The sequence below is a fragment of the Tachysurus vachellii genome, chromosome 11 (genome assembly GCF_030014155.1).
Source record: "Tachysurus vachellii isolate PV-2020 chromosome 11, HZAU_Pvac_v1, whole genome shotgun sequence".
In the NCBI taxonomy this organism is placed as follows: domain Eukaryota; kingdom Metazoa; phylum Chordata; class Actinopteri; order Siluriformes; family Bagridae; genus Tachysurus; species Tachysurus vachellii.
The window spans coordinates 23243093-23256240 of NC_083470.1; the positions used below are offsets into that span (position 1 = coordinate 23243093).

The following is a 13148-nucleotide window of genomic DNA, read 5'->3' on the forward strand; positions in this document are numbered from 1 at the left end:
TGCCTCTTTATTAGCACCAAATGAAGTACTGTTTACTAGGACGTTTGTTTCTAAGTAAATCGAAACAGGGTCCACATCACACAAGCGTGCTTACATGATCTCCCTGCGGCTAAGTGGTCATCAGCTAACTGACCCGGGTGGTTCGAGTCAAATTCAAGTTCGTGGGGTTGGGTTGGGGTACATATTTTTGCATTTGAATGGGGCTTAAATGAAAAGATTAATGGTTACATGTAATGGAAAACTATGTCACTGGTTTAAATTATGGGTTGGAATGAAACCATGGCATTTTAAACACAAAGCATGCCCATAATAACGTTTTATGCACCAATGAGCATGTTTAATCCCTGCGTTAAATACGTTGTGTTTATAAGCCCAGAACAATTTACTGGGTATAAACTGATGCAGGAATGAAAAGCACTTTCCGTGACAGCGAGGAGTAACTTCTACCGATGCTGTCAAATTGTCTGACATGTAATGTACTGTACCTGCGCTGTTAAGATAAAGCAGGCTATTGGCAAGAGAAGAAAGGACTGATTCCTTATGTACTTCAGTACTGTTTAAGAAACCCATGAAATTTCTCTTGCATGCGTTATTCATTTACAGAGTGTCATAACTTTATCAAGGTAAAATCAGAGCCACTGATGAGCAACCTTTAGGGTTTTTGTGATATTTGGAGACCTTCCTGGGGGAAAGACGTTCTCCCAAGCAGCTTACTGAAGGATTAGAGTTGTAAAGAAATTGTGTGGTTTTGATGTTCATGTTCAAGAAAAAAATTATTCAAATTAAAACTGGATGAGAGGAATGCTTTAATTATCTGATTCCATCTTATCATCGTGATATTTTCAGCTTTGTTCCTTACGATACAAAAAACACTCACTAATCAGACTTTCATTAAAGCTCATTTATTTTAAAGAGCAGGTCACATTTTGAATAACTTTCCTTAATGTTCCTGTATAATAAAGCTGTGTCCTCCTCATATATCACTTCTCGCTGAGATCGAAACGTCTTTCGTTCTGTCCCTCACAGTCTTCAGGAAGCTCATGATCCCAGAGCCGCCTGTTCCTCTTTCTTCCAGCGCCATGGGTCCTTTCCACACGGGGTCGTGTTCTTTTAAAGACTCTGGGACAGCATAGCGGAGCTGTTTGGCTCGGGATGCTGGGACTGTGATGAAGCGTGATACTACACTGATGTGGTAACTCCGCAGTGAAACCAGCTGAGCCACGCAGCGATCGAAAGCCTCCGTCAAACCATCGTTAGCTTGATTTAGTACAAAAGCCTTCAGGGACGGAGCACGAGAGATTTCATCGATAAAGCATCTGTGAGATGGAGGCATGTAGTCTCTCATGCGGGTCAGGAAGTTTGCTGAATGGACAAAGTTTACACAGATTCAATGTTTATATCTGTATTGTGGAAAAAATGTCTCATGATGTCTACACTAAGTAAGGACTGAAACTTTTCAGAAGCATGCTGTTAGAAAATAAAATAATCAGTGATATGGTGGTATGACTTGGTCCAATTCTAAGCAGAGTTTCTGATAATATCATGAAGTGATATCATGTTACATTAGCTCAGGTGCGGTTCTAGAGGTAGGGCCACAGGGGCCCTGGCCCCTGCTGAAATCTGATTGGCCCCTGATTGGCCCCCGTTCCATCAATCGTCGACGAGAAGAGCAACTAGAGAATTTTTCACAACGATCACAGATGCAATTCCACCCCCAAACAATTGGCGGCACTCGAGCGTTTGAAAAAGGAATGACTGCCGAAATGTATTCGCGCCGTACTGAATAAATTATTTTGTGTGCTTGAATGTATCCTGTACTTGGCCCCTGAATGTAACATGTGGCCCCTTAATGGCCCCTGTTACAGAAAAATCCTAGAACCGCCACTGCATTAGATAATGTTATATATGATATAACATAACACCATGATTATTTTCCACTAATGCCACATCAAGGCATGTTTTATGCCTTTTAAACTCCTTTTAAATTACAATTACATTTATTAATTCTCTCTCTCTCCCTCACTCATTTTCTACCACTTATCCGAACTACCTCGGGTCACGGGGAGCCTGTGCCTATCTCAGGCGTCATCGGGCATCAATTCACTCACGCAATCACACACTACGGACAATTTTCCAGAGATGCCAATCAACCTACCATGCATGTCTTTGGACCGGGGGAGGAAACCGGAGTACCCGGAGGAAACCCCAGAGGCATGGGGAGAACATGCAAACTCCACACACACAAGGCGGAGGTGGGAATCGAACCCCCAACCCTGGAGGTGTAACCACTAAGCCACCGTGCCCCCCCACGTTTATTAATTAACAAACAAAATTTGATTATTTTTAATCCTTGTATAGCTACAATTTTGGGAATCATTCCTTCATCAGCCTTTCTTTTCTCTCTCCTAAATAAAATCCAATTTGTCATGCTACAATGAAACCCCAAATGGATCTGTCCTTAAAAACATCATAAAATCCTAAATAAATCTCATTACAGCAAACTTCACCAATTTACATTGTTACTATAGAAAGGATAACGTATTAAAAGATTATAGAATATTATCAATTTTGACTTTTATGGTGCAGATTCTAGTGTATAAGTTCACACTGCTCATATTTTGCTCTAACATGTAATGTTGTGGAGATGATCTACTGTATCTCACCACTTTTTTCCTCGTGTTTGATGCCCAGCAGTTCATCAAAGCTGTGGAGCAAACTGCTCTGAGCTGCGCTTCCTCCTGAAAACTCCATCGGTTCAGCCTGAACGCCTTCGTAAACAAGCCCCTCTGCCATCGACGGGTTGTCTTTCCATCTGAAACATGCGCCATTGTGCAGGTGTCCAAATACAACAGTATGGATACAGTGATGACAGCGTGTGGTAGAAGTACAGTGCACATTCAGGTCAAGAGATTCAGGTAATGACAACACAGACCTGACTGGTTTTAAGCTGACAGGAAGGCTATGATAACTCAAATAACCTCTGAAAAGCATCTCAACATGTCAGATCAAGCAGAACATCATACTGCATCCATACAGGAAACTGAGGCTACAGTGGGCACAGACCTATCAAAAAGGGTATGTACAGTATAGGGGCAGTGGTGGCTCAAGTGGTTAGGATGCTGTGTTGTTGATTAGAGGATTGGGGTTTGAGTCTCAGCACTGCCAAGCTGCCACTTTTGGGCCCTTGAGCAACACGCTTAACCCTCACTGCTCATGGTGCTGTATCATACCTGACCATGTGCTCTGACTCCAACCTCCAAAAAATGTTATGTATATGTGCCAAAATAAGGGATTCTCATTCATTCATTCATCTTCTACCGCTTATCCGAACTACATCGGGTCACGGGGAGCCTGTGCCTATCTCAGGCGTCATTGGGCATCAAGGCAGGATACACCCTGGACGGAGTGCCAACCCATCGCAGGGCACACACACACGCAATCACACACTACGAACAATTTTCCAGAGATGCCAATCTACCATGCATGTCTTTGGACCGGGGGAGGAAACCGGAGTACCCGGAGGAAACCCCCGAGGCACGGGGAGAACATGCAAACTCCACACACACAAGGCGGAGGCGGGAATCAAACCCCAACCCTGGAGGTGTGAGGCGAACGTGCTAACCACTAAGCCACCGTGCCCCCAAATACATATATATTTTTAAAAATGATCTAGTTGCTTACCCTGATAAAAAGATCCTCATAATGCCATAGAATACAGAAGGATCCACGTATACTGAAATATTATAGAGAAGTCAATGAAGCATTAACATTTCAAGTGTTTAAATCAGTCTCTATAATATATATACTTATAATCAGTGCCTAAATAAATAAATAAATAAATAAATAAAGAGAAGTTACTGGCATTTAAGGACTGCATCATTACCGTGCATTTGTTTGAGAGCTTTCTTCATGTCATCTATAGACAGACTGATGACATCAAGCCCTCGGATCACCCCGGAAACGTCACCGTCACAGACACCACCGATCACTTCAGGGATGGCCTGCACCATGGAAACAATGTTTTAGTGTATGCTTTAGTGTAGCAGAATATGGAGAACCATGTTTGAGTTTCAATTTTAATGGACATCGAAGACCTTGAGAGCAGGAACAGCAGCCAGTTCCACCAGCAGAGTGACGAGAAAAAAACCTCTCACACTTTCACCACCAGGTAAACTGAACAACAGCTCCAGATTCCTCCCAGGACACAACACACACACACACAGTTAGTGTGTGACAGTGGCTTTGTATCACTAAAGAGTTGCTTTTCAGTGCAGTTATAATAATAAGGCTCCCTCTACTGGCCAACTTGAATTGCAAATTTACCTTTTTTTTAATCGTTTTTTTTCTTGAGCAAAAATAGAATTTTACCATTGCAACAGTTAAACTTACTCCATGTCAAGTGGACTGGAAACAGCAACATGGATCCATCATTTGCATAAAAATGACAAGAAACGGTTTTACAGTGTTAGCAAAAAAAAGAGAGAGAGAGAACATATTAACATAGAAATATATTAATGCTGAGTGTGTATGATATGAAACCCTGTCAGAAAGAAAAAATATTTTACCCATCTGGCTCTCTTTTCCTCCAGTTGGCCAAAACCCCATCAGCATGAGTAAGTATTGGCGGGAGACCCAACTTCTGAGAAACCTCCCAGTATGGTACTGCTAGGTTCTGTGGGAGAACCTAACACACACACACACATATACACACACACAAATGCTTAAATATGACAGATGTATTGGTTTGCTGACTAAGCAGTTTTCATTCTCTCTCTCTCTCTCATTTTCTACCGCTTATCCGAACGGGGAGCCTGTGCCTATCTCAGGCGTCATCGAGCATCAGGGCAGGATACACCCTGGACGGAGTGCCAACCCATCACAGGGCACACACACTCTCATTCACTCACGCAATCACACACTACGGACAATTTTCCAGAGATGCCAATCAACCTACCATGCATGCCTTTTTGGGGGGGTGGGGGGGGACCCGGAGTACCCGGAGGAAACCCCCGAGGCACGGGGAGAACATGCAAACTCCAAACACACAAGGCGGAGGCGGGAATCGAACCCCCAACCCTGGAGGTGTGAGGCTAACGTGCTAACTACTAAGCCACCGTGCCCCCTAGTTTTCATTCTGTTCTTTGTTCTTTAGTACTCAAAGTACTCAAAGGTTTAAAGTAACAAGTTAATTCTGTATTCAAGAACATGGTTTAGTTTTGGTGTGGTTTGTATTATTATTAATAAATTATAGTCATTTTACTACACTAAATAAAAGACACTGATACATTTAACCTTGGAATAGTGTTGGAATAAGTAAAGTTAAAATACAGTATGTGTACATTAAACATTTCAAAATTTCACACTTCAGATGCTAAATGCTTAGCAGCAGCAATATCTAGGCTAGAGGAGAGAGATGAGCGTCCCTGTCGATGTATTAGCTATAGTATATTCATTTTTAAGTGCTTCAAAGAAAACAACTTGAAATTGAACCGCAAATTGTGAAAGATATCAGCATTTCACAACTCAACATTCAACTTGTGGAAGCATGACCAGGTTAGCCTTTAGCTAGCTAAGAGATTCTACAAGATTGTGTGTAAGAGGCATCTTTTCTAGTGATCATAACATGAGCTAGCTAATACTGTAACTTAGCAAGAGAGCCTGAAGCATTTGGCTAAGTTACCTAGCCGACTAATTTTACCTGAGGTATTTCAGCCTAACTCAGTTGGGTAGTTAATATATAAACGGAATAATAAGAAAGTAAGAACTGTTTCAGATTAATTGTGTGCACTGTATACATATGGAAAAGTAATTGAGCAGTAATTACTCAAACTAGATGGTTTATTTACTCTGACTCAAGAAATGTGTTATATTTTTACTTTTACTCAGAGAATTATTTCTATATTAGCAGTCAATTGAATACGTTTTTGACCGGAAATACTTATGGACTGCTGTACCTTTACTTTATCTTCTTCCCCCTCTTGCCAGACGTAACACATAGTGATAATGCTCAGGGCCAGATGAGCCAGGCGTAGCTCTCGATGGCTTTGCAGCAGGTCAGTTTCCAACTGAGGCATCTGGGTTTTAAACAACAACTCTAATGGAGTTTACTGTTTTCATTTTAATTACACCAATATTAGTAGCAGTTAATAGGAACTGGGTTTAGAAAATGGAAAGAAAAAGGTCACGATGCATAATTTCCAACAGTAATTTATGATACATTGGCATGTGTGTCCATTATTTTAGTGATACATTTTTCACCATCCAGGATTTGTTATTTTCACGTTATTCGTTCACTACGCAAACGGCAAGAACGCAACAACACTGACATGCAAACCAGGTAAAAAAAGGCTGATTGTTATTAAGGTATTTAGGTTTAAGGTGTTAAGAAATGGAACATCTTAATCAAATAGTCACAGAAGTTAAAGTAGAAAGACAAAATCAATCATTACAGAATAATAACGATTGATTTCTGATTATATTTTTTTACACTAATAAACATTGTAGAACCAGTTCAGCCAACAATAAGATACTTTTTTTTTAGATACTGTTTAGAAAAAAAAAAATCTAGACATATTGTCACTATGCATTTCAATTCAATCAGATCTAAGATGCTTCTCTTGAAATTCCCACATAAATGTAATTGCTAGTGAAGAATAAGATTATTCCAGCAGGAAGTTAGAGGAATTATACCCAGTTTACAGCCTATATTAATATCACTCACTTATTGGCAGTAAGGAAAGTGAGGTTACCAAAGGAATATTACCAGGTTGTATGTTGTATATTGTAATGTTATGTGTTTTTTCTAGTATTTACATTCAGATCACACTCCGCTGTACCTTATGAATGGACGAGCGAAGGGCGTGAGCTGAGACGAGCTCACTGGCACGTTCTGCGATGTCCATCCACGGCTGGAAGTACAGCGGCAGCTTGACCTTTGTGTAGACCAGAGAAATTCAACGTCATTTTCACTCTAGGGTTTCTGAAGTAAACTGTCAGTTCACTTGCCAAATGAAGACAGTTATATTCCCCATTACACAGCTAAAAATTAGCACAAATTTGCTTCTATATGAAAAATGAAAATATAGTATTTTCATAATTGTGAGCAATTATTACATAATCCTATATTTACATAATCCTACCATGCCGTGTCATGCTGAAACATCAGAATCAATAAACAGAACTCATTAATTTCTCATAACCTATCGTTTGGAATAAGGTGATGGCTAGGGTTAGGGTTAGGTAATGTGACATTTAGTAAACATTTATGGAAGGACTTTCCAGTGTCAGCACTCTGAAAACTGCTATTGTAAGTGATTGAATGAATGTGTTCCACAACCTTAAATACAACTATAACATAGTATCATTGAATAAGAAAATTGCAATGTGTAATCATCAGGAATGAATAAAACACTTTGGGACATGGCATCAGGGGAAAATAATCAACAAAACATAGTGTGTGTCCCCACGATCAATTCAGTTTATTCATTCATTCATTCATTCATTTTCTACCGCTTATCCGAACTACCTCGGGTCACAGGGGTCATCGGGCATCAAGGCAGGATACACCCTGGACATAGTGCCAACCCATCGCAGGGCACACACACACACACTCTCATTCACTCACGCACTCACACACTACGGACAATTTTCCAGAGATGCCAATCAACCTACCATACCATGTCTTTGGACCGGGGGAGGAAACCGGAGTACCCGTAGGAAACCCCCGAGGCACGGGGAGAACATGCAAACGCCACACACACAAGGCGGAGGCGGGAATCGAACCCCCAACCGTGGAGGTGTTAGGCGAACGTGCTAACCACTAAGCCACTGTGCCCCCCCCTCAATTCAGTTTAATTAAATTTTATTTATATAGCATCAAAATGGAACCCATCCTCAGTCGGGGGACACAAGAAAGAACGATTCTAAATAATTATAAACACTGATGTGTGTGAATTAGCATGAACCCAGACAGTTTGATTAGAAATAATGTCTTTTCTCCAGTCATATATACAGTCAATCGGAGTTGTTTAACCAGAAGCTCCTGAGCAACTCAAAAATTAGCTCATCATCTGAGTTCATTATAGATTCGTTATAAGATTAATGTAGCAGAGCATCAAATGCTTCATGTCTTCTAGAGTTGGTGGGATTGGGTTTTTTAGCCAAAGCATTTATACTAAATATCTTTCTCTGTCTTTCAAATCTCATCTCTATAAAGATGTTCCATATGAGATATTAATACATTAAATCGTACAATAAGTAGTACATATTTATACAACATTTATTACAGGAGCAAAATGCTCAATAAAAAGGCCAATAAAAATAAAATAATTAAATAATTATTTCAATTGGCTTTGTCTGTACCAGTGATATAACTTCATAATACATTGTTACTGAGTAATATTATAAAAAATAATAATATTATAATAGTATAGGATATCATATTATATTACATACAGTAAATAATTATCTTAAAAGCAGTAAATTTCCATTATGTACACATACAGTATATGTTGCATATGCCTCAAAACTGTATTAACTGACATGTACATACCAGAGGATCAGACAGTGCAAAGCCATATTCTTCAGATATATGATATCTTTTAAGAGACAGGGATCGCTCTGCATCCGAGTCTGCAGCTTTATGTTCCATATTTAGTCCTAACACCTGCACAGCAAAAACTGGAGAGTTGAAATTTTGGTGTTAAACATTTCAGAGTTGATTTCAAAGAGTAAAAGAGTAACTTTAACACATTCAGAGTAAAATGGTGTTTGGTGTTGGAGTCATTTCACAGAGTTGATCATCAGTGTTAAACCAACTCCATGGAGATGTAATTGGACTTCCGTCCACGCATTTTCAATTGTCGCTAATGAAATCCACGAAGACGCCACCCGCCATTATCCTCGCGTCGGTTTGAAAGGTAAGTTAAGTGAAATAATACTCAAACATTTATGATTGATGCTAATTCAATAACAGCATGTACAATATTACGTGCCGTGGAGCACTGCACATTAAAATATACGTTACGTTATTAAAATATAGAAAAAAAGACAATGCATACACAAAACCTATAGGCCTGTGTACATCGCCACGTTTTACAATGATCACTCGTTACGATTTAACTAAAACAAGGAATCAAATTATTGCAGCGTGGCCACGATTTAATTAAAATGATGGAGCGAATTAATAAAATGAATGAGAATGATCTTTTACAAAGCTTTGTTTATTGCTAGGACTGGCATTCTCAATGTTAGCTACGGAAGATTTAAAAAAAAAAGTATTAGTCTTACAAGCGTGTGTATGTGTGTGTATATCTCTATATATCTCTATATATATATATATATATATATATATATATATATATATATATAATATACACACACAGGGTTTCCCGCAGCACTTTGCAGATCAGGCGGCCCGCCTACCGGGAAACCTACCGCCTTAACTACTGTAGGTCGTCCAAAAAAAAAAGTCCGCTGCACAAAAGGCCGTCAAGTGCGTCTCGGAGAATAGCGCGGACGCGCTTCACACCGCAAGCGGGCACGCGCGCGCCACACGGCCGAAATGAGAGAAAGACGTGGTCCGTCACTGTCTGGACGATAACTAGCCAGTTGATAAAACGCGTGTCCGTGAGAACTGTAAGTGGACTTACAGTATGTTTTGGGTTTATTTAATCCTGTTATTGTATTAGTCTATAGTTCTTGCAAATTTAAAGTAAGTTCGCTGGTGATTTTGTTGTTTGAGTTCTTCACCTGCTCGCTAGGTTGCACGTGCCTGTTTTTAATAATTGTTAAATGTAGTACAGAGTCTGTGGTCTATCTCACAAAGAAGCCCCGCCCTCCGGGACCCCGCCCCGCCCTCCGGGACCCGGAGCAAGCTCATCTCAAGTAGATGCTTTGGAGGACCTTATGGATCCCCAGCATCAGTCTCCTTATTTCAGTGCTATATCAGAGGACAATGATTTAGGGCTTGCTAAAAATTCAACTAAAGAATTGTGTGAATCCATAGTGGCCAAAATACAAGCAAGTGGGATTCCAAACAGTTTGGTGACCTCAATTGTGGGAGATTTAGAGGAGCTAACAGATGAGCTTCACTCACAAACAAAGCATAACATACTCTCTGCTTTGCCTACAAATGACCCCTGCAAAACTGTAACGAATGAATCGTTTGAAAAATTAGAGAACCCATTCACAAATCTGAATACCGAATGGAAACGGAATAAACACTTTAAAGAAAAATGGGGAGTTGTAGAGCCGGTTGAGATAAAATTAGGTGTGCGGTATGACAACAGGTTGAATCAGAAATCTGGCACTTATGACCAAGTACCAGTGAATGATACTTTTATATATGTGCCAGTTTTAGAAACATTGCAATTCATGTGCAGAAATCCAGAAATTTGTGATCTCCTAAGGAAAGATTATAGATCAGAATCTGAACTTTTTACAGATTTTAGAGATGGAAGTTATTTTAATTCCCATCCTTTATTTACAACAAAGAGACATGCATTACACATCCAAATATACTATGATGATTTTGAAACAGCAAACCCCCTTGGCTCCAAACGTTGTATCCACAAAATTGGCTGTCTTTATTTTATTGTAAGAAACTTGCCCCCAAAATTTAATTCGGTTCTTATGAACATTCATTTGTTAGCACTTTTTCACGCACAAGATTTAAGCAAGTACGGTTTTGATGTTATACTGGAACCGTTGATAAATGATATTAAGATACTTGAAAGCCAGGGATTAAGTCTTCCATTCTCAGATGAGCAGATATATGGCACCATCATGCAAATCACTGGTGATAATCTAGGGATGCACTCGATTCTTGGTTTTAATGAGTCATTTAATAGCCATCATTTCTGTCGCCTTTGTTTAATTGAAAAGAATGATTCTCAAACAGTATACAGTGAGGATGATCCTAAGGTGGTCCTTCGTGGAAAAGAAATCTTTGAAATGCATTGCAAGTCTCTCCAGGAAAACCCACAATTGAGGTCACTGTATGGTTTGAAAAAAAAATTCCACAATTAATACACTGAAGTATTTTCATGTTACCAATAACTACTCCTTCGATATAATGCATGACCTCCTTGAAGGAGTGGCTCAATACGAAATGAAATTACTTTTTGGTCATCTCACACACAACTTTATATCTAAAGAGGATTTACTTTCTAGGATTTATTCTTCTGATTATAGATTTTTAGAACGTAAAAATCGCCCCACAAAGGTTATTTTGGAGAGTGCTGGTAATAGCATTGGTTTAAATTCCATCCAGACATTATGTCTTGTGAAAGATCTGCCACTTTTGTTAGGAGACATTGTTCCTCCAGGACACAAGAACTGGAGTTTGTTGCTTATGTTACTTCAAATAATGTACATAGTGTTTTCACCTTGTCTCACTTCAGGCTTGACAGTGTATTTGAAGCACTTGATTGCTGACCACCACAAACTATTTAAGAACTTGTATCCACAAAAAAATTTGCTTCCCAAGCATCACTACATGATTCATTACCCTTCTTCTATAAGGAAAATTGGCCCCTTATTATATACTGTATGTGGTCAATGAGATTTGAATCGAAACCTAAAATGTTCAAAGATTTCTTTAAAAATTTCAAAAACATAAAGTCCTTAGCTAAAAAGCATCAGATGGCCATTGCTTGCCATTGGGAAACCTTTACCCTCAAACATAATGAGTTTGGGCCAATTAAATCATTTTCCATAGAAGATGAGAATGCTCAACTGCTTGAAATGTTCCTAACGAAAGATATTTTCTCAACCAGTTGGGTTAAAGTAGATGGTGTAGAATACAGAGCTGGACTTGTGGTGTGCAGTGCAATAGAAGATGAAATGCCAGTCTTCTGTCAAATAAGTGATGTACTTTTGGTTGACAATCACATTTATCTGTTGCAAACAAACTATTCACAGAAACTTTTGATGAGCATCTTCATGCATTCAGAGTACTAAGAAGTGATGAAAGGTGTATTATAAAAATGTCAGAGATTGAATTTTATAAGCCATTTGATATTCAAAGTTCAAACAGTGTTGTCGATGAAAGTTTGTATATCGTACCTTCTTTTGTAATGTTTTAATTGAACTTTTAAAAATAAAAAAGTTCATGGAATTATTTTGTGCTTTAGTTTATTTAACATTATTTTGTAGATCTTTTAAGAAGGAAACTAATTTTAACCACCTAAAACATGCAACTCACAACAGTTTTTCGATATCCCTTTTAGTGTTATTTTAACACTTTTTTGGAGTCAAATTAGGAACTCCGGCATAGTGTTAAATATTTAACTATTTAGAAAGTGTTAATTTAACTCCAGAGAGTGTGGAGCTATAGAAACTCTGAAAAAGTGTTGAAATCAACTCTGTGAGAGTTAATTTAACACTGGACTTTTTTGCTGTGTGGATGAGCAAATTTAACTCCTAAATTTTTTCCCTCGCTTTGTCTTTTTCTGTAATTCTGTTTGCTTCAGGCTGTGGGCTTTACATAATCCTGCCGTTCTCTTAAAACTGGCCTTGAACATAGACCTTTCCCAGGTCATCGACCTGATTTTAAAGCTTTTATAAAATGATTACTTAACTAACTTAGTGTTTGTGCATGACTTGTCAAATGTTCCGGTAGCTTTTATTCACTGGCTTGATTTTGTTTAGGATTTTAACAGAAATTCAAAATGTTGGTTGTACAATTTGCAGTGGGATTTGCTTTTTTAAACACTATGGACCCTGTATAGTGCGAGATCATGTACAGTAGCAATATATTTGCAGTCTTATTATTATCATTGCCCAACCTTAGGAATGTCATTATAATGAATATCTAAGTGAATGTATGGAACATCTTTGGAGGAACATGTGGAACACCTCCAGCTGTGTGAATATAACCCGGTTTACTTATTAGACACATTTCAATGTACTCTGATTACAAATTAACAGCCCTTTAATCACATTCGAGGCAGTTTGACTTTGAACACTAAAGCTAAAAACACACAAAAGTGTCAACTATTCAGAAATGCTAAAACATCCAAACCTCATAAACCATTCAAATGTATTGTATAGCGCTTTTAACAACGGACATTTTCTCAACTTTAATTCTAAACTTGACAGGTAGCCAGTGTAGAGATGATAAAATTGGGGTTATATGATCATATATT

At 38.7% G+C, this 13148-nt stretch overlaps 1 protein-coding gene across 2 annotated transcripts; it reads right to left on the reverse strand.

The window, feature by feature from the left end:
* Window positions 1-903: 903 nt before the first annotated feature.
* Window positions 904-9769, reverse strand: ido1 (indoleamine 2,3-dioxygenase 1). 2 transcript variants are annotated; one of them, XM_060881289.1, is made up of 11 exons: window positions 9751-9769; window positions 8552-8679; window positions 6837-6932; window positions 5955-6074; window positions 4566-4684; window positions 4390-4404; window positions 4095-4194; window positions 3884-4001; window positions 3682-3733; window positions 2664-2812; window positions 904-1362 (listed from the first exon to the last, which is right to left on the reverse strand). In XM_060881289.1, the coding sequence occupies exons 2-11, from the start codon at window positions 8648-8650 to the stop codon at window positions 974-976; spliced, it is 1257 nt and encodes a 418-aa protein (XP_060737272.1). In that variant the 5' UTR covers window positions 8651-8679; window positions 9751-9769; the 3' UTR covers window positions 904-973. The 2 variants fall into 2 exon arrangements, with proteins under 2 accessions (XP_060737272.1, XP_060737273.1); XM_060881290.1 differs by lacking the exon at window positions 9751-9769 and adding an exon at window positions 9651-9669.
* Window positions 9770-13148: the final 3379 nt, after the last annotated feature.

What these genes read in the sequence shown, in the direction of transcription:
- ido1 (XM_060881289.1), bottom strand. Translation starts at nt 8,650, where the DNA reads ATGGAACATAAAGCTGCAGACTCGGATGCAGAGCGATCCCTGTCTCTT. An exon ending in GGGAAGAAGATAAAGTAAAG is followed by an intron (nt 4,685 to 5,954) that starts GTACAGCAGTCC and finishes TGTGTGTGTTAG; the next exon opens with GTTCTCCCACAGAACCTAGC. An exon ending in AGCTCTCAAACAAATGCACG is followed by an intron (nt 3,734 to 3,883) that starts GTAATGATGCAG and finishes ATAATATTTCAG; the next exon opens with TATACGTGGATCCTTCTGTA.